At 43.8% G+C, this 20,811-nt stretch overlaps 1 protein-coding gene across 1 annotated transcript in view; it reads left to right on the top strand.

Moving 5' to 3' along the window:
- b4galnt4a (beta-1,4-N-acetyl-galactosaminyl transferase 4a) overlaps window positions 1-20,811 on the top strand; it is a 136,936-nt gene that overhangs the window by 86,760 nt on the left and 29,365 nt on the right. Inside the window, exon 7 of the mRNA XM_084363169.1 lies at window positions 8,284-8,351. Within this exon, the coding sequence (XP_084219295.1) occupies window positions 8,284-8,351 (68 nt within the window). The remainder of the gene's footprint in view (window positions 1-8,283; window positions 8,352-20,811) is intronic.

Consider the following 20,811-nt stretch of genomic DNA (forward strand, 5'->3'; position numbering starts at 1 on the left):
GATTCTCTTCCTTTCATCGATAACGACGCACTCAATGACTGAAATATGTTCGCTAGAAATGTATTTATTAATGACATTGTAAGGCGCAGAGACTAATTCTGCTAAGATCTGACAGTCATGATGCTGACCAGTCAACAATACAAGCCTTGTATGCTCCGCCTCAGAGATCCAGCGGGGACACTAAGCGGTTTTACAGCGTTCGTCTTTAGTAATCACCCGCTCACCTCATGTCACCATCCCAACGCTCAGGCTATCACTCACCTCCAACACAGCTCAGAATACAAGAGACTGAAATCTCCTGTAGCACACCCTGTAAAAAAAAAAATAGTTTCCTTTCTCCATCTATCCTTGAACTACCCTACGCCCGCTATTGAATAAAAGTCAAGCTGTGCCGCTCCTGCCTTCACTAATAAAGTGTTCTCGGTGAAACCTTCTTAAATTTTAAAGAAGGAAAAAGATGCATGAGGTTGCACAGTGTTAAAGCCGCGCCGTGCAGTGTGAGTGCTCTGGACAAATGTGTGTTAAGAGCAAAGGTTCGGCTATGGAGCCATCTGTATTCCAACAGGATGTGAGATGCCATCAGGTTCCATGGGAGCTGAGATTAATTAGCCGGCAGCGAATATTGATGTGACATTTAGCAGCGGAGAAATATCATCTAGGTGATAGCAGGGGAGCAGAGCTGTGGCCAGGGATCATTCATTCTGCCGCCGGCTGATGGACAGGCCTCGCTGCCTCCCCTGTCTTCAGAGACACGTTGTGGTTCACAGATAAAAATCTGACTCTCGGCTCCCGTCCCTCATTATCTGACCCATCTGTCTGCATGAAGTTCAGAAGGAAAAAGTCTAACAAGAAAATAAAGAGAAATTCTGGAGAAAATAGGACACTGGGAATATAGGACCCTTACAGAGCACATATTAAAAACTAGGGAATGTAGGACATTTGTAAATATAGGACCTTGGAAATGTAGGACCCTGAGAGTGAACATAATTAGTACTGGGGAAAATAGGACCCCAGAAACATAGCACCCTGTGAGTGCACATATTAAAAACTGCAGAAGATAGCACCCTGGAAACATCGGACCTGGGGAACCTTACAGGAGCAGGTATCCAAGTTTCATTAGTCATATTCGATCCCCTCACATTGGGTTTGTGTGGAGAACCTCGTGTGGAGAAACTTCTGCAGAGATAATGTGGAAACTTTTAAACCATTGGACTGTATGCCTGTGCAGCTGTCTAATGATTTGGGCAGTCTCTTATCTTTGCTCACACTAAGGGCCTGGCTGTAATTTCCTGCTCAATTCATAACCTGACTCACTGCTCTAAAAATACACTCGGTATGCTAAAGGATTGCGACTTTATGTCAGTGGTCGCAGCGGTGTCATCCTCGACGGTGAACTGGCTATATATGGAATGTGCTGCCACGAGACATTTGGCTGTGATAGGACGAGATGCAGGGAGCTGAAGCGTTACCGCAATGTTTCTGTGGAGACCCCTGTCAGCATTTTCCTGGCGAGCTTTTTTTCGAATGATGTACCGGATGTGACTGATACGTCCTGATTCCCCCTGCAGGACATCTTAATGAAAAGATTACATCATCTAGCAATGCCACTTCTGTCTCTCCAGCACACATGTATACAAAAACACACATACGGTACATGTAGAGATAGAAAAGTTTAATCCTACTTACAAAATTGACCTTGAGTCATGGTCAGTTCCTCTGTTCCTCTCACGTTAGTCTGGTCAGTGTGTCCAAGGAAGGGAGGGGGGTTTCTAATAAGACCTCTCTCCTCCTCAGTCCTGCTGGGACATAATCTGTGCGCATACGAATGTACCTAATGCGAGCGACGATCATCCATTGTCCCGTTGTGGCATTAATCATATTTTTTGCCCACAGCTAATCTGTAATGAGATTTTCCCCTCAATCAGAATGTCCAGACAGCTCCCGCAGAGCTTCCCACTGAACCAGACCGGGGCCTGTCTGATATTGAGAGTGCCGTAGGAGTAGCATAATACGTGTGTGTGTGCAGGTTTGTGTGTGTGCATTCATGCACCGATGCAGCGCTCACCGTGACTGATGTACGTCACGCGGGCTGTGATGCTTATGTTGCGTTGCTCAGACAAAAAAGACAAATAGACAGTGACACACAGGAAACTAGGCCAAGGGAGGCGGAATCAATACGAGACTTGATAGCAACAGTAGCTGCTCATGCTCAGTCTGGTTAGACTTGGTCCGAAGTAATGGATTACTTCACATCTTAAACATTCACTGCTAACCAACAGAAGGAAGAGTAAAAGGTATAAAAATGATGCTTGAGCTGCTTCACTTCCTAGTATCCTCGTATTGTGCGCGCTGGCTCACTGTCACACTGCCACGTCTTACTGGGACAACCTTAGTTAATGAGCTTAGTAACACCTGTGCTTCACCCACTACGACAAGTCAAAATGTTTGCTGTGAGGCCTATTCTGGTGTTTTTCACGTACTTGACTGCCAGGCAGCAGCCTCTGTGCAAAAATAGTAAAATAGCATTTTGGATTGAAAACCATGACAAGCGTATAATCACTTTCACTCTTTGTTGAAGTTCCAAGCTGAAATTTGCAACCTCCATGCGCCCAGTAATCCATTTGGAAAGACATAAATTAAAAAAAAAATAAGAAAACAAACAGGGAGGAAAATGGATGCCCCCAAGATTAAAATATTAAACCTGCTTGAGATAGGCAATCCATCACGGCAGGCAGCATATCTGTGTTTGCTTTTATTCCTGCAGTTACATTAGTGTGTGCACAATGTTTGATTCAAGCTACTCCAACAGCTGTCCAACCACCCACTGATAATGTAACTTTGACAACAATTAAAACAGACATGAGGATAATTGTGATAGATTACAAACCTCCAGCCAGTTTGAAGTATCTGCAGTGGAGGAACAAGCTTTGAAGGAGGGAAAAACATCATTTGAAACCATACGATTCATTCAAATAGACTCGTCTCATGAACTGTGAGTGTGGTCCCACCTGAGGGAGCAGAGATTTACTGCTTAATGAGACAAGTGTGCCCAGAGGTCGCAACTGTTGTCGACTATGGCTCTAAGTGCAGCTGTTTCACATCAAGTTGATTGCAATTAGACCAGTGACAACAGACCCTGTTGTCTATACTGAGGTCAAAGGCTGTTTCTTTTTCTTTCTGGAGCCTCCAAGTTGGTTAAAGAAGAATCTATACACTCACATTCACACTCTGATGGCGGAGGCTGCCATGCACCTGCTCATCGGGGGCGATACAGCGCCTCGACAAATCGAGTTCAAGGAGACTTCGACATGCAGCCGGGGGATCCGGGGGTCGAACCACCAACCTCCTGATGAGTAGATAACCTGCTTTGTGGATGAGTCACAGCTGCCAAATAATAGAAGAATATTTTAGTTTTTAACACCTGGCTGAAAAAAACAAAATAAATATCGAAGACCTTGGAATGAGACTCAACAATCTCTCTCGCCCCAACGATAATGATGACTTCGTTCCATTTTGGTGTGTCAGTAAACCTTGATTGATTAAGCAAGTTAAAGGCTTTCCAAGTTACAATCAGGCTTTGTTTACAAGCGATGGCAAGAAAAACACAAGTGTACCTTTAAAGCATTAATAATGGGCAACCATGAGCAACGTCAGGGTCGTGGCACTGATGCAGCTAGGTGGAGTTTGGCGTTTACTCCCCTGAACTTCTCTCTGAATGTCAGGTTTCTTGTCCTGGTTTTGCACCTGCGAACAGTTTGCAGTCCCGACCCCTCCCAAATTTATACATCTTACCTCATGGCCTGTGTGTCCTCATGTCCTCGTGCACGAGGCGAGACGAAATAAGAGAAAGAAAACAGCACCCTGAAGTTACATGACAGGTCAGCTGTTTCGCTATTATGTCTTTCTTCTCATACGGAGACAAAAACAGAGTTTATGGAAGAACAGGTTGATAGAGAGAGGAGTAAAGTCTCCATAGCTCTATTACATTATTTCTTATATTTCGTGACCCTGTTTTGAGTTTCGCTTTTCAGTGTTTCAGGGCCAGTGGCCACCTGAAATGAGTTTTCTCAAGGTACCTACATATGTGGGTGAGGTGCACACAAAGACACAGTGTGTGTGTGTGTGTGTGTGTGTGTGTGAGAGAGAAGAAAAAAGAAAGAGGTTATGTTAGAGCAAGGCTGGTGTATGTCTGGGCTGTTCGTCTGCTTTAGGTCTAAGAAATTTGGTCTCCGGGTCCCCTGCCATATTTCTCCGAGGAGCCCAGGTAGAAGCAAAATAAGACAATGTGTCAGTTAGAGAGTTTGTTTTAGGATGTGATATGTTTGTGATGTGTGTGTGTGTGTGTGTGTGTGTGTGTGTGTGTGTGTGTGTGTGTGTTGCCCATCATGACTCCCTGGCTGCTTGCCCTACAATTTACCTCCCGCCTGCTTTGCTGCCCTCGATAAGCAATGACTCACCATTTAGTGGGAAACATGTCTTTGTGCATATGTGCGCGTGTGTGTGAGGTGCGTGTGTGTGTGTGTGTGTGTGCGTATCCTCGTGTCTATACCACGCGCACACGCGCACCTTTGGAGAACAGCTGCCACTTTTGTAGGGAAACTGAGGTACAACACTGTTGTTTGTCCTTGTAACAGCGCCTTTGATCCCGCCTCTGTTCCTGTACAGCCGAGTAACCATCTGACGAGAAGAGAAACGAAAAAAATAAAATCTTTTAATTTTGGAAAAGGGTTCGCTTCTTGGCATTTATGTTTTTCCTCCTTTGTGTGAAACTACATGTTATAAAAACTTCAGTGAACCTGATCATTCAAAACACTGAAGGAGGCTGAGATACTGAGAGATTCAGGCGAGGGGAAATGGATTGACATGGAAGAAAAGGTCATGAACGACTGAATGAGTTCAGAACCGTATAAAACATCACATGCATGCATACAAAAGTCGTTATAGATGTAGCCTCTTCAATTTAACTGGCGAGAGGTCGAATTTTCTTTGATTAAAATCCATCTCGACACGATATTTATCTGCTCTTTCACTCTAAAGTGAGATGACATCGCCTCTTTTTGCTTTCACCGTGCTTTCATTCCTCCTCTAAATTTTCACATGCTTTGAAAACAAGCTAAACTTTTGTGGGTTTTTTGCCTGTACAAAGATTTCTTTTCACTTATTTTAAAATAAAACATTTGTGCTGTATTGAGAGTCAGCAGTAGATAACAGGGCTTGCTGAGATGAATATTTTTGCAGGGCTGCCTCTGCTGTGTGATCACTCTCTTTTTTTTTTTTTTTTTATCTGAGCTCCTTCTGAGAAAACTGTTTACTCGCAGTGAGAATACAAACATGTAAGTTCAGGAACCGGAGACATTTGCAACAGTATTGTCTTGCAAGTCTCCCATTTATATTCAGTGCAAAGTTTTAAGTCACAGATTTTTTTCGCTCTGCTTTAGAAGATTTTTAAAGTTGTGCTGAGATGCCTCCTCCGTTCGGCCACGATTCGTCAAAGTCATTTAACTTTCACTGAAGGCTCTTAATAAACCAACAGCGCTTTGCAGCGACACACATTTTATTTTAATAATAATTCTTGTGTGGGAGACAGCTTAAATGAGATCCCACTGCACCGCTTTATGCAGTTGTTACTGTCAGAAATCAGGGTGAGCCGAACAAAACATAATGAAAACTTAAAGCAGTCTAGGAGTTAAACGAGTTAACGGTTTTCATTTATTTATGAGAAAAAAAACAAAAGCGTTGCAGTACACGCTCCATACTGCACAAGAATAGTGAAACACAAGTACTGTTTTCCAAACAATCATAACAATAAGAGGCGTAGACAATACAAAGAGGAGGCAGTGGGGGTGTTGGGCCTGATGTGGATAATTAACGAGTGCAGCATTTACAGGTTTGCAGTATTGGTGTGTTAATGAGCTGACTGGTCTCTGAAAGCAACATTTTGCAGTAATCACAAGGCAGTTTTTAGCACAGCAGCATCGAAAAACAAGCCGTTATTGTTTTACTATTATAAACCCCGGATACCAAAAACGTCCTGACGCTGTGTGGAATAAAAACAGGATGCAATCATTTACAGATGAACTGTTAGCAGCAGTTTTACGATATGTTCCTGAGCCCATGTAATATTGGTTATACAATCATGTGTCATGTGGACGGTGGCCCTTTCATACCCAACTGACATGATCAGCTGTTACCAATGAACCTGTTTACCTGTGAAATGTTATAAACAGGTGATTTTTGAGCGTTCCAGTCTTTTGTCGCCCCTTTAATATTCAGAATAAATATTTATATGTACAAAAATCAATGAAGTTGATGAGGTAGAACATTAAATATATTGGCTGTGTACTGTTTTGTCTAAGCATACGCCAAAAAGGATTAGCAGATTATCACATTTTGCTTTATTTATGTTTCACCAAACCTTTTTTGAAACTTGAAGCTACTGAGGGAACGGACGAGTAAAATGGGTAGCTAGGTTACCAAATGTAAGGTAGCGTGCTAGTGTACCAATAGGTCAGCTGCACTTGTGTGGTTTGAAAGTTGACAGTCAGTAAGTGGAGTTTTCAGCGGAAAAAAATCAGTCTGTTTACAGGTGAGGGGGGAATAAAAAAGGTGCACAGAGCTTTCTGTGGCTCCAGAGGGAGCTGTATGACATTTGCCTCGAGTGATGTCTCTCGGCTCAGCGTTGGTTTGGACTGAAGACGAACTTGAAAATAGAAAAATGATGCCAGAAGTGAGCTTACCAGCAGTGTAGCCTGCTCACCATCCCTGTTTGAGGCTAGCAGATAGAGGCTACACTGCTGGTGCAGCACACCCGGCCATCCTATATCGAATAAAAACAGCGTTATAGACTTGCGATGCTAAATCAGTGGAGTATTCCTTTAACACTGTCTGATTAAAAGTTAGATTTCATCTCGAAAGCCGACCCCAGACCGAATTAGCATCACAGCATTTATAAGTGAGCACGCTCTCCACTCAACTTCTATCAACTTCAAATAACTGTAATTGAAAATCAACACAAAGCAGTTTTCCTGCAATTGAATGTCAATACACATTGAAATGTATATTGGCTCGAAGAAAAGTTTTCATCTTTAATGTGAATCAAGTTTAAGCTGACTGAGCTTAATCTCACCACCGTCCTCACTTTTTCATTTAAATATTCTCTCCCGGCGATTTTAACTCCTACCAGTCTCCTGCCTTCTTCTGTTGCCGGAGGAGGAGTACGCGAGGAAACTGTTGGTGTGGAAATGTACTACGGCAGCAGCGTGCTGTCGGGGCTTCACAGTGAAGGCACAGTAGCACACATTGTGTCCTCGTCCACTCCAGCCAACTGCTTCACAGAGACTCTCAGAGGCTTTCAAGACTGCCAGGGGCCTGGTTGATTTTGGACGGACATTACTGCCTGTTTTTTTGAGGTTTTTCTTCTCCCGTAGTGGCTCTCTTCTCATGCCAGCAAATACATTCAGAGATGCCGTTATATAATTGCCTTCGTACGAGTGTGTGCGTGTGATTATTTTGTAGGTGTGCGTTGCCGTCTGTGCCGCTCTCTCTCTCTCTGAAACACTGCGGTACCCAGCAGCTATTTACAAGCTGAAAGGCTCTTGTGATCCATTAGCATCACACCCCACAATGTTTTCTGACCAGTTTTCAAACCCTGAAGTGTGGCCAGCACAAACAATTAAAAGCAAGCCCACTGTGATCTTAGCCTTATTCTTTCATTATGGATCAGCGGCAGCGGGGGCCCTAATTAGTCGCGTTGGCTTGCTGAGGAAATGAATGGGCACTGATTCGGCTGAAATGGGGGCCCCAGGGGTCCTGATGAGCCGGCTTCTTAGAGCTGGTATTGGCAGGGAATGGCTGTTTCCGATTTTCTTTCTATTTATAGGCATTAGCTCTCATCTGTTTGCTCAATTTGCCTGTCAGAGCTCGCCCTCCTGATTGACTGTCCCCGTTGCTTCGGGGCACATTATTGTGTTTTTCCAATTATTCTTCATTTGCTGTGCTATCATAACCAAAGACGATCTCATGATCTCGCCTCCTTTTCAAACAATCAATCTGCTCTCTGAATTTCTTTGCAATCCTTCTTGTTTACAGGCAGGGCCCGTCCAGTTTAGTCATATTCAGTGTCTAAAAATCATAAAATCGATGCTTTTTCTCACAAAGTTGATTTCTAAAAAGGGATTTTTTTCTTCAGTTGTGCTTGAACATGTCTCTCGCTGCTCCCTCTCCCCCTCTCTTCCTCTCCCACTGGCTCCCTCTGATCTGTGCCTCCTGTCTTGTGTGTTGCAGCTGGGTACAGAGTGGACCGCTCCAGGCGAGTTCAGCAAGTTCAGGTCCCAGTCCTCCAAGTCTGTGCAGTAAGTACCTGTGACAACCACACACGTTTCTTTAACCGGCACAGTTATTCCACTCTCGAGCCGCTTGCAGAGAGCAGGAGGAAGCCCTGCTCACATCTTGAAGCGAGCTCGACAAATACACAACCACCACTGGAGCTTCTCTGTGGACCCGTCTTGTGGCTGTTATCGCTTAAGGATCTCTCTGCCCGTTAAGTAGCTGTCTGTACCCATAATGCTCTGCGCAGAGATCATTCGTGCCTCTTTTATAAAATAATTACGGCAGAATATTTGTTCACTTGGACGCCGGACAGCAGGTGATGTGTCTCATCTGTGCTTTCACATACGTTTGTGAGTGCTCTCATCGGGTGTCAGAGTGTGGAGGATCTTTGTAGTTGAAAGGCCTCTTTCTCTCAATGTAAGATGAGAATGTATTAACCTAATCAGCTCCTCTCAGATTCAACACATCTCTCTCCCTAATTGCTGGGAGCCGCTCGCATAAAAGCACCCTTTAGTGTGCGCACTGATCTGCAGTTTGCCTCTAAAGTCATTGTTAAGTTGATATGATTATACAGCGAGAGAGGAGATCCTGAGAAACGATGCTTTTATTCCTCTGGGCTTCCCTCATTTGTTTGGCCTGATTGGGTGAAGCTGTGGAGTGCTTCCTTAAATTATTCACACACACACACACACGCTGCCAGTGGTGTTTGTTGCAACGGTTCAGAATATTTTAGCAATTTCTGGTACAAAATGGTTGATGAATGCAAACAATAGAGGAAAATGAGAAACTGTGTTTAGTTATTTACACTTGTGCCTGACAGCTGAGCATCATGGATACGGTGGTAATATGAGTCATATCATGATTTACTAAGAAGAAAACCGGTCGAAGCAGCCTTCTAGGGCTCGGTTATATTAACATGCTAATATTAAAAACAAGGTCAGATACAGCAACTACACATAACACATCAAATCACAGCAGCAATGATAAATACTACAAAATGCATTTCATGTTAAAGCGACAACAAGGCAACATTACTGTGGCACGTGTGAAGCAGCCGCAGCTAGCCGTCCCCACGTCCATTATTCTGACTTAAAGTTATTTTAAAGAGACAAAAGTCTGAAAGTTTGAGCTCGGCCTGCAGGTCATCCGAGGACCAAGGGCCAAAGTAGAACAGGCTTGTTTTGCCGACCTCTGATCCGGCTCTTTAAACTGAGGCCATCTGTGCGACCTAAGATCGTGACTGCTTTGCAAAAATAAAAAAAAACTTCTGGCTTAAGTAAATAAGGAAATCTGCCTTAGATAAGATACTGTTATACATTAAGATGTACCAGTGTTGTAGCCCACACAGTTTGAGGGATGACCAGCCCACATTGCTGCATAAGTTACAATGATGGGTCCTGAAGCAAGAAGTAGGAACATATCTTTCATTCTAAGTGATAAGTATCAGAATATAATATCAATATGTATCAATCAGAAAGCCGTCTCATATCAGCAGGGCAGAAGCAAGACCCCCATGTGTGACTGGAGTCACCATACAAGATACAGAGAGAACTGTTGTGTTGCTCGTCTCTCTCGACGAGGGGGAAAAGCAAAGAGAAATTGAAGGAGGAAGCAAAACTCAAATCAGAGCAAAATTCAGACATGCTGGACTGTAAAATTCCCTTTTCTGAGATAAAGTTTTGAAGGAAAGGGTCATGCATTTTGTATTATCTGACACGTCAATTTTTCTGTCCATCACTGATATCAGTATCAAGATGCTGGCAAAAATGGAGGATGCTGTGCACAGACTCTCTGAAGGAGCAGGAGCCAAAGATAAACTAAAAGCAATTAATGTTACTTTATGCCAGAGATTTATATAAGTTCACGCCAGGGGGGCGAATTATCCTGCATGTTTTACGAGAATTAAAAGTACAATTACAATCATTTCATGTAAAAATGCTGTTGCAGTTTAGTAATTATTATTATTTATTATTTCCCCCCCAGACCACCACTCTGGTTCGAAATCGAAACCCTATTTCTGAGGTCTCAAGGACGGCACATATGCTGATGTATCAAAGAAATAGTAATAATGTTTACTAGTTGAATTCTTCATGAATCAGGTCGCAGTGCAGTGTTGACAGCAGCAGCAGTATTAATAGCTGAGTGGAGCAAAAGAAAAAACAAACCTCTTTGTTTGGTGGCAGTGAGTGTAGGTGTGCGCACGAGAAATCAGCTGATGATCAGATAAAGTCTCAGTGGCACTAATGACTTCGTGATCCCGACTCAGCTTACGATTAAAGCTAAATCTGTGGAAGATCAGAGTGATTTCATTTCTCATCTATCAACTAAAATACTGTCTGATATCAGTTTTAGTACATTTTACTGTTAAACAGCACACACACACACACACACACACAGATCACAGGCACTGATCGTTTCGCGTCCCACAGACCATTTGTGTAATGTGTCCTGCAGGTTGTTTTTTTTTTTTTTTTAATACACTTATCCTCACAACTCCACAGTATCATGCAAAATAGAAGTAATTGCATCAAATGAGGCATTAAAGCTTTTGGAGTTTAACTCAGAGCTGTTTTTTTTTTAGAAAGATTAGAAAAGTGCACTCCTGGGACATTAAAAATCCAGACTACTGATACTCAGCCTTGTCACGTGCGAGACAATCGTGCATGTAGTCGTGTTACATCAGTGTCAGTATCATGTAGAGGGACCAAACTTTGAAAAACAAAGGTGGAGCACGTTCAGCAGATGCGTGTCTCATGACGCACTGCATTCAGTTTTTATTACACGATTAATTTGAATTTGCCGTTCATTTACTCTGACTCACTGCATCACTCCGAGGCCTCATCATAACTCTTAATGAATCATTCTGAGAAGGGTTATTAAGATGCGTAAAACCACGAGAAAATCTTTAATGCTCATTAAAACCATGCATCTGCTTTACATTCTGCCTTCCTTTGTAAAGGCACACTATGACACCCACACACACACACACACACACACACACACACCACAAACATTTTATATAATGAATGAACATTCATTAATGCCATGCGGGGCTGAACGCAGGCCAGGACCTGTTGGCGAGTGTTTGTGTTCGTCTGTGCGTAGGATTAACCGGGCCTGGTTAGCACAGCAGGCACTCCAGACTACAAGAGAGCGCAGAGGGGTGACAAGATAACGTCAAAGAAGAAAAGAGAGGAGGAGGAGGAGGAGGAGGAGGAGGCAGCTGAAAAGTTTGTCTCTTTTCTCTTCCTGTCTGACAAGCGTCTAGCGTTCTCTGACAATAACAAGACAACAACAGAGTACCGAGGCGTGCAGGTAGAATACGGCAGGTACATTAAAAAGCGTGTTCAACAAAGACATTTAGGGCGTGACGTCGCATGTTCTGTGACCTGTTACCGTGTGTTTTGGTGTGTGTGCATGGCTTCACGTATGTAGGAATGTCAGCGGGCTGTCATGAAATAAAATATTCCACTCGAGGACAGCTTTGTTCTTCTCCGTGTGCCCTCCAACCAGCTGAGCTCCGATACAACAGTGATATCCATCACTTCACACACACATACTCACCCACAAGTTGCTGCTCGGCAACTTCCTCTGAAAATCTTTTAATGTTTTGATACCCTGATGTGTGAAGTGATTCATGATCCCACTGTCGGATGATGAAATGTCACCTACCAGAGATAAAAAGGTAGAGTTTGGCGGGTGGAAGGGGCTAATGACCAAAGTCAAATCTGTTTTTATTTGACTCCATCAGAAGCTTTAGGGGAAGTGTGTCAAAGACGGCGTGAAAGTCTCGCTTGAGATAATAAACCCAAAATCTAGTTTGATGTTCCCGTGCATGGGCGAGCACATTCACATTTATACGAACGTGCGTGTGTTCATTAAATACCGCACCGTTTCAAATTTCTACAATCCGATGACTTTATTGAGAACATCCCCGCAGCAGAGACTGTTTATCTGTCATCATCCACATGTGCCCTCGTGCCGCACCGCGCGACATGAATCCCTCACGCACCATTACACTCGACCTGTTTACGGCACAGCTGATGTGCTCCCGAGCGTGGTAAATTGCGCGCGTGGCAGGATTAATAACCCCGTATTCATAAAAATGTATTCTTCAAATTTGATGGGATGAAACTGAAATAAGCAAATAAGCCGGACGGCAATAATAATCAGTCATTACATAGATTTTATCACCTGGCAAATAAAGAAATAATTACACACAGTGAATTAGGTTTCGAGAATATTATACTCAATTTTTATAGATGGAAACCAACTGTGAAAATTAGCCGTCGCACATCAGGCGAGCCCTCGGCAGCGTGATCCTCTCGTGCAATTTGTTTTTGAAGAATAAGTTCAGGTTCATTTGGGCCAATTTACAGACTCCATTCTGCCACAGAGCTGCAATTTAAAACAGCTCTCACTGTTTATGTGCAACCGTTCCCCGCTTATTATCATATCGGGGGCCCAGGACAGAACCAAACGGGACAGAGCCGATGTAGAAGTGGAGCATAAAAGGACGGAGTTGAATGGCGCGGAGCAGAACACAATCAAAACAGAGGGGCAACCCGACTTGAATTGAACAGGGCAGAGCAGAATGAAGCAAAGCAGACACTCCCACTTTTAGCAAGGTTGTTCTTTTTGCGCTTTCGGACCGCCGTTATTTATACGTCTCGGTTCATTGGAGCCGCACGGGCCGGCTGTAGTGGAGCTGAAGTGAACAGTGACTAATGGCTGCTGCAGGCTTGAATCATGTTGTCAGGGAACGAAACATATTGTTGTTGAGGGGTTCACGAAACACTTCGCTCGCCTGTTTGGAGGTTTCCGCGCGATGCAATCAGAGGCTACTGAAAGCCGCAAACACACGTGCACAGAGACACACACACACCCACACACACTCATAGCTACACACATATATATATAATCGACGTACCCTCCGGTTGGCAGTCCCTCTGTGGTTACTCTGCATCATGGATGACTGCAACCGGAGCTTTCAGGTGTCCCACCCTCATCTAAAGCACCATTTTTCCCATCAGCCCCTCACTCTCTCTCTCCCCGACTCTCACTCTCTTTTTATGGTCTTCTCTCTCCATCTCACTCTGTCTATTGCCTATAATGACAATTACATGTGGGGAGTGAATTTGAAGCTGTAAAAAGAGGAAGAGGTGCAAACAGCGTGAAGCAAAACGCTGATGGAAATCGCCACCGGTTGGGTGGGGCCTTCCTGTTGCTGTGCGGTGTGTGAAAGCCTGTCCTGGGTGGCAATATAAATAGATGGGATGGACAGGAAAGTTGGATCAGCACACCTGTTTGGGAGATCGGTTGGCCATCCACACCACCTGGCCGCGGCCACCTGGAGGTAATGACTCACAGTGTGTGTGTGTGTGTGTGTGAAATAGTTTTGGCCGAGTTCTACATCTGAAGTTTGCTGAATAAAACTTGAGGATGGAGAGTACTCGTCCCTCTTGTTGACTCAGTCTGTCACGCTTCTGTTAGCTTCCTTTTTACTGCTCTCACAAAAAAAACCTTCTTCCTTTCTCTGCGGCACTGAAATGGATCCAAGTTTGGATTTATGTATGAAGCATATCATTTAATGATGCGTAGTAAGATCCATCCAAACAACAGTTTTATGCTCCTTGACTTGTTTGTGTTTGGCCCATTTTTATGTGTATTTTGTATTAAAGAAAAGGGTAAAAACAATGAGGGATTAGTGACAATTGTTAGTTGAACGAATTCAACTTTTTTATCAATGTCTGTTTTTCTGTTTATATCACAAGAACTGCGATTCGAAAAAGCGATCTGGGACTCCGGGAAGTTGTAATGGGCCATTGCAGTGTTTTCCACTAGTGCATACAATGTCCAGCTGGTTGAAAAATAGTGGCCAGCTGGGGACCCGGTGGGGGTGTGTGTGTGTGTGGGGGGGGTGTCTGTTGCTGCTGCTGCTCAACAATGTGTGCTAAAGTCGTCTAAAACACTGATTTCTCTGTAGCTGGTGGGGTCTCTCAATCAAAACACGAGTCAGAAGACAGAGTTAGATGACTCTGTGAAACATGAGGTCGTGGGAATTGTTGTCTTCATTGTCAAACAACCACCACTGGCGTTTTTATTTCTAGGTTAGGATTCCTTCAGTGGAGGGGAGGAGGGTGCAGCCTGATGACTAAAATCCCTCAAGGAAAGATATAGTTAAAAATCAACCAAGCTCTAAAAAGTGGCATGACTTGAAACAGTAACAAAATAATTGGCTGCGATTATTCACAAGTTCTATAGTCTGTATAATTTTATTGCCGACACCAGTGACTCCCATAGTGTGGGCGGCAGGCCACCCGTGGGCCGTAACGTTAGGTGACCAGATATCTGAAATGAAAATCAGGGATACAGTACTTCCAGTCCAGTGATCAATATATAAGTAGAATATCCAATGTTGTTCATCATGGAATAAAAAAGGGGATAACTCCGCTTCTGTTTATTTTGACCACTAAATAAACTGAAGCTGCCTCGTATAATTGAGTATAAAGTACTTGACTAACCAGCTGTTTTTTCTGCCTTTTCACTCTCTTCTCAGCCATTAAATTAAATACTTGCTCTGACAGATTGCTCGCCTCAATTTTAGATTTTTATCCACAAACAAAAAATGTTTGGAAAGATAAATTAGCGGGCTCTGCAATCACATGTGCACCTTTCCTCCTCTTTTCATTAAGCCTGCTTTTCTCTTGAATCAGTTTTTCCTCCTCTCCTTCCTCTCCACTCTACCTGGCTTGAAAAGATGTTGTGGTGATGCAGAATCACTTAACACTCGCTAGCGTCTGGGACAGGTTTTCTCTAAAACTAGCGTGAGCAAGCAGTAGAAGAGGAAAGATAGTGATGTGAAGCTGCTACAGCGAGCAGCCCTCTGTTGTCTTTGAGACATCAATCACAGGCTCTGACGTCTGCTCTTTCCTGCTATTGAAATATTGTTTCACGTTGCGGACAGTTAAAAAAGGGACATTTCCGGGGACAGATCAAGCTGGGGGTCATCCTACTGTGAAGGAACTGCAGGTGGGCCGTGAGAGGTATTTTCAATGTTGTAATTAAGTTTAAAATTACCATAACTTTGGGTTAAGTTTGGGAATGGATGGCATACATGATCAATTTAAGGAAATAATAGCAGACATGTCAGTAAATATTGTTCAGTTGCTGCCCTACTTAACAGGGTACAACAAGTTGCACAAACTTCTGACCGGCATCATGCCTTTTCACACTCACACTGCAGTGAATCAAAGTAAAACGTACTAAAAAAAGCTGCTTCTTTTTGATGCCGCTGGATCCTCAGCTCGGAAAACGTCCCCTCTTTTTTTTTTGGACTGTCTGACTCTTTGTCTCCAGCCGGGCGCTTACCTGTGAAGTGATAGTCTGGCTGTGCCTGCTAGGTGCTGTCACAGCAGCTTGATGAGTGACAGTGGAGTAGTCAGATGAGAAACCCAGATAACCTCGTCAACGCCGCCTCTGCTCTCTGACACAGCTACCAGAGCCTCGGGCTGTAGAGACAACACCGGGGAGATTGACATTCGCTAAAATTCTCTAAACTAAACTGTGCTGAGTAGCATACTGAGCTGGTCTGACGCCGTGCCTGACGTCAACTATTTCTGAAGCCTTTGAGCAGCTCAGACCGGGGACGTGATTGACAGCGAGTTGGAAGATTAGAGGGAATATTGTTTGAAAGATTTCTGCAAACTAATGAGCGCCGGCTGAATCTGAGGCGAGAAGCGAAAGTCAATCAAATGATATCTGTGTTTGTGTGGATGGGTTTCCATACGTCTGGTCTGTCTGGATGTTTTCCCCCTCTTCGGATGTAATGACTGAAATTAAAAATGGCTGCTGCTGACCTTTGGCAGTGGCGTGGTGAGGCAAGAAAGGCGAGAAGAGGATCCCAAGGTTATCTGGGGAGCCACAGCTGGCATTTTGAAGGAGCAGCTTTCACATCACAAAACTGCTGGAAGTGACATTTACGCCCCAATCCTCCACAGACACGTGGGCGTTGATGTGTGTTCATCCTTTTTCTCTGTGAGTGTTCAGGCCTTTCACTCTTCTCATAACTTCTCCTCTTCTTCCTTCTCATTCCCGTTGCTTTTTATCACACTCCCATTTGTTTTCTATACACATGACTTACCAGAAAAAAGCCCCAAAGACCGATAATAGTTGGAAGGAAAGAGTTAACTGTGCCTTTCCCAGGCAACAATGAGGGGGAACCTAGTGGAGAATGACCAGTTATTTCACTATGGGATCTCTCAGTATCTATAATTGAATCATTTAAGCACTGCTGGCTATTAGCTGATGCGGGAGACTCAAGCATTGAGAGAGAGGAAAGTGTAGTACTTGGGCTCATGGCATCGTAGGAATACTGATTGAGCGCTGGAGACGAGCTAAGTGTTGCACCTGCTCTGCAGCGAGCACCTGTGTCATTATATGTATGCATTCACTTATATGTGAATGAATGTCTGTGTCCATGTTTGTGTGCACACATTACCTGATTGTGTTTGACTGTGAATACCAAGCTTAATGCAAACCTCTCTCCCCGCTCATGGTAATTGGCTGATAGACTGTAGCGGCTGAATTAAAATGAAGCTGTTTGCCAGCGAGCTGCAATGACTTCTCTGTCCCACTTTCCTCCCGCAGGCCTTCACTCCACCATCTGTTCCTATGAGTGATGGCCGCCCGCTGAGACACAAATCCATGTTTCAGTGTGTGTAGTGGCTTAAGTTTAATCAGAGTGTCTCGTGGGGTGCTGATGCGCATCTCTTGAGCTGTGAAAAGACCACGGTGGAGGACATCTTATTGGCAGTAACGCATGACTACGACCAAACGGTAGCACCGAGCTGCCTCTGGCCAAACGCGATTAGAGACAGTAACGAAGACGGATTGGTCAGCTCAGTCTGAGGAAACACAGAAATCAAATTCAGAGGAGCTGGGGAACGGGTGTGTAAGCTGTTTGGAGAGTGACTCGGTGAATATTCAGGACGCATCGAGATGTCGGGAGAAGAGATCAGTAGTTTGGTGCGGACGAGTCATCGGCACGTCAGCATGCACACAGAAAGCAATTGATCGGAGTCAAAAGATGATCCTTTCTTATTTTCAACACATCGCTTTAAAGGCACATTTTGCAGGGTTTGTCGGTCGCTGTTGCTCTCCAGCTGAACGGTCGAGTCAAAGGAAACCCTTGAAAAACAGTACATGCAATCTGAACATACTTGTGTATACTTGTCGCCAGACTTATCGTCAGTGCACTTCAAGAATGCTAATGATTAGCTAACTTACGTTTGCTCTTTTGGAACAACTAATTTTCTATTAAGTATATTTTAGTTGTAATTAAATTGTAGAAAAGCACAATTTTTATGTGCTCAAGTGGAGCAACTTCAAGTATACTTTGTATTGACTTTGTATGATTAGTTAACACTAATATACTTCACATATCACTTGAAGTATTTTTGAATTATATACATTTATTTTTAGTACATTGAACTTGAACTTAATGATTTTAAAGTACATATACATTAAGCACAAAAAGTATACTTGTGCTTTTTTCTATACCTGAAATGTGTTTTAATACAATAGAGTATAGTATTTTAGATAAACACACCCACACCGCCGTGCAACACTCCAGATTTTGTCTAACTTCCTGAAACCGACAACCCGACATTCACCCCGTCTTTTTGGCTGGCCAGGTGTGCGTGGGTGAGAAAGTAAGCAGGGATTCAACTTCTGTCTCGAGCTCTCTTCTTATAACGTACCGCTGTTCCTGTCACTTTCAGTGTGCAACACTATAAATGCCTTCCAGGAGAGACTGTGGGCTGTTATCCCCGTATTTAAACGATTATCGCGCCTTTTGCGCCCCGCCTTCATGTGTGCTGCTTTGAAACGGCTTTAACCACGCTTGTCCTTCAACATGCTAATGAATTATGTCAACATAGTGATAAATGGGCTTGACGTTGAGTATCTGCGCTCAAGGATACACAGACAATACTTGTCAGTTGGATCATTGGATTCGTTGAAAGGAAAATGTCGCTAGCCTTGTCCCGTAATTCTCATGTACAGTTGTGCAACTCCTACATTCCTCCTGGAGATAAATTCTCAGCTTGTACTTGACGTTATGTAACAATTATACTTTTCTGTGATGAAAGCAGCATATGTTTCTCTGCCCTTCAGCGTAGCACAACCCGGGAGAAAAGGCATTGTGAGATACTATAAATTCTTTCTTCCCATGTCCACGCATTCAGGCCGGTAGGAGAATGAGAAGGAGTGTTAATACGAAATCAAAGCGAGAATGGGGCGAAGTGGAGGCGAAGAGAAGACTAAAAGCGTTGAAGATAGTAATGCCATAACGCCATATTAGATAAATACATACGGGGGAATTGGACGCGGCAGATAGAGGAGAGGAGAGACGTCGTGAGGGAAGCGAAGGACAAGATACAGGAGGAGAGAGGGAAGAGGAGACGGAGGGGATGAAGGGAGAGCGGAGGGGGTCGAGGCGAAGAGAGGGGATGGAAGAAAGAGGATTTATTGAGGCTGCAGGGAAGAGCAGCGTGATAGCTCTCTGATGGATTAGAGGAACGCATGAGAAACGGAGTGGAGTGCGGAGAGAGAGCGCGAGGGGAGAGGAGTGAAGTTTGCGCGTCTCCTTGGGGCAGCTCTAAACACTGGTATCATTAATGTAGTTGAGAGGGGAGCATTCGCCGAGCACGGTCTCTTGTTTTATTTTTTTATTTTATTTAAGGGCCACCTGTGGGTGTTGGAGAGGGGGGACTCAGAGCGAGAGTGAGAGAGAGAGAGAGTCAGATAGCATTAATGAGTAGTTGGAAAAAAGAGAGGAGATGCTGGAAAATGAGGAGGTTTCTGTAGCTGGCGGGAAAGTTAGGTGAGATGAGGGATGAGTGAGAGCAATCAGGGGTAGTGTCTTCATTTCACCTCAGCTCTGCTCACTGCAAACCAGGTTAGTGAGACAGAGGGTGTGTGTGTGTGTGTGTGTGTGTGTGTGTGTGTGTGTGTGTGTGTGTGTGTGTGTGTGTGTGTCAGGCTGTCTGTCGGTCTTCGGGCTCTTGTATATTTCTTCGGACAAACAGTTTTCTTTGAGGCGCTTCTGAAAGGAGTTTGTCTCTCAGCAGGAATAAAGCAAACGCTCTATATGTTCACACCGAATGAATATTTCATACTCGGGATCCGGCTGGGATGATACTCTGAATATTTTGGTCCAACAGTCCCATCTTGTGTTATCCAGCCCCAGTCGAGCTCCTTTTGTCTGTCTCTATCCTTTCGGCCCAATGAAGGGAAACTGGAAACAAAGACTCCAATTAGTCAGGCAATTAGACTCTTGTTTTGTGTCCTCTGCTCATCCTCTGAGTCGCACGCTAATAGCTATTCTTTCCTCTTCCCATCTCTCATTTGCCCTTCACTTGTTCTTTTATGTTTTTTTTTTTCTTCTCTTCTCGTCTGGCATGGCGTTCTGTATGAAATCACGTCCCACTGATATTCACTGTAATGTATTTTTCCTTTCAAGACACAGAAAAGCATTTATAATTCCCTCTCTGTTTCTGCTGTTCATTTGCTATTTATCGCTCCTCCTTCATCTTTCTTTCCGCCTGTCCCTCTGTCTCTTCATCTCTTTCAACCGGAGCCCGGCCTCATCATCCATCACGAGGACTGGTGTGACCAGAGTGTGCACACACACACACACACACACACTGACAGACTCATCCAAGTAAAGCAAAACACCTCCATCCCTCCTACTTTGTGCACCTTTGTTTGTCTCCCTCTCTTATTTCTGCAGACTCTCAGTTTAATATAATACTTTTCTTTTTTTTAACAAAGCGGAGAGCTTGAAAAAAGTTTATCATCTTTCTCATTTGTTTCTCATCATTTCTTTATTTGGAGCCATCCTGATTCATTTTCTGAGTGTCTGTCTTCGCACCCAAATTGAAAACAAAAACGAGACACGACAGAAAATGATTCAAAGCTTAAAAGAGGAAATAACTTTCAGCAGATAACTGCAGGCTGCAGGCGCTGACTCTCGCAGGACTCGATACATGTCTCACCTACGCAGTGGGACTGAATTTACATCAAGCCGAAATGAAAAAGCTACTGAATCGGCACACAAAATCACTTCGAATCACAAAGAGAATAATAATGTGAATAGGACTTCATGTCCCCGCTTTCTCCATCTATTTATCCGTCTCTATTTCTCAGTGTGGTATGATCCTTTTGTTTGTCTGGATCCTGCTCAGTACTAGTTGATTGGCCTGTTATCTGTGGCTTTGTAGCCAATCTTTGTATTGGCTGAGCTGCTGCTGCTGAAGTTCAAGCTCTTGAGCGTGTTGGGTTTTTGAATTTCTGAGAGTGGCTAGAGAGAATGATTCTCAAATTTAGACAGACGATGAGTAAGTTGAGAGTTTTCTGTGTGTATTCGTTCTGATTTGTTTTATTCTTACACGTGAATTTTGTGAAGTAGATGCAATAGAG

Source organism: Pagrus pagrus (genome assembly GCF_965226575.1).
Source record: "Pagrus pagrus genome assembly, chromosome: 10".
In the NCBI taxonomy this organism is placed as follows: domain Eukaryota; kingdom Metazoa; phylum Chordata; class Actinopteri; order Spariformes; family Sparidae; genus Pagrus; species Pagrus pagrus.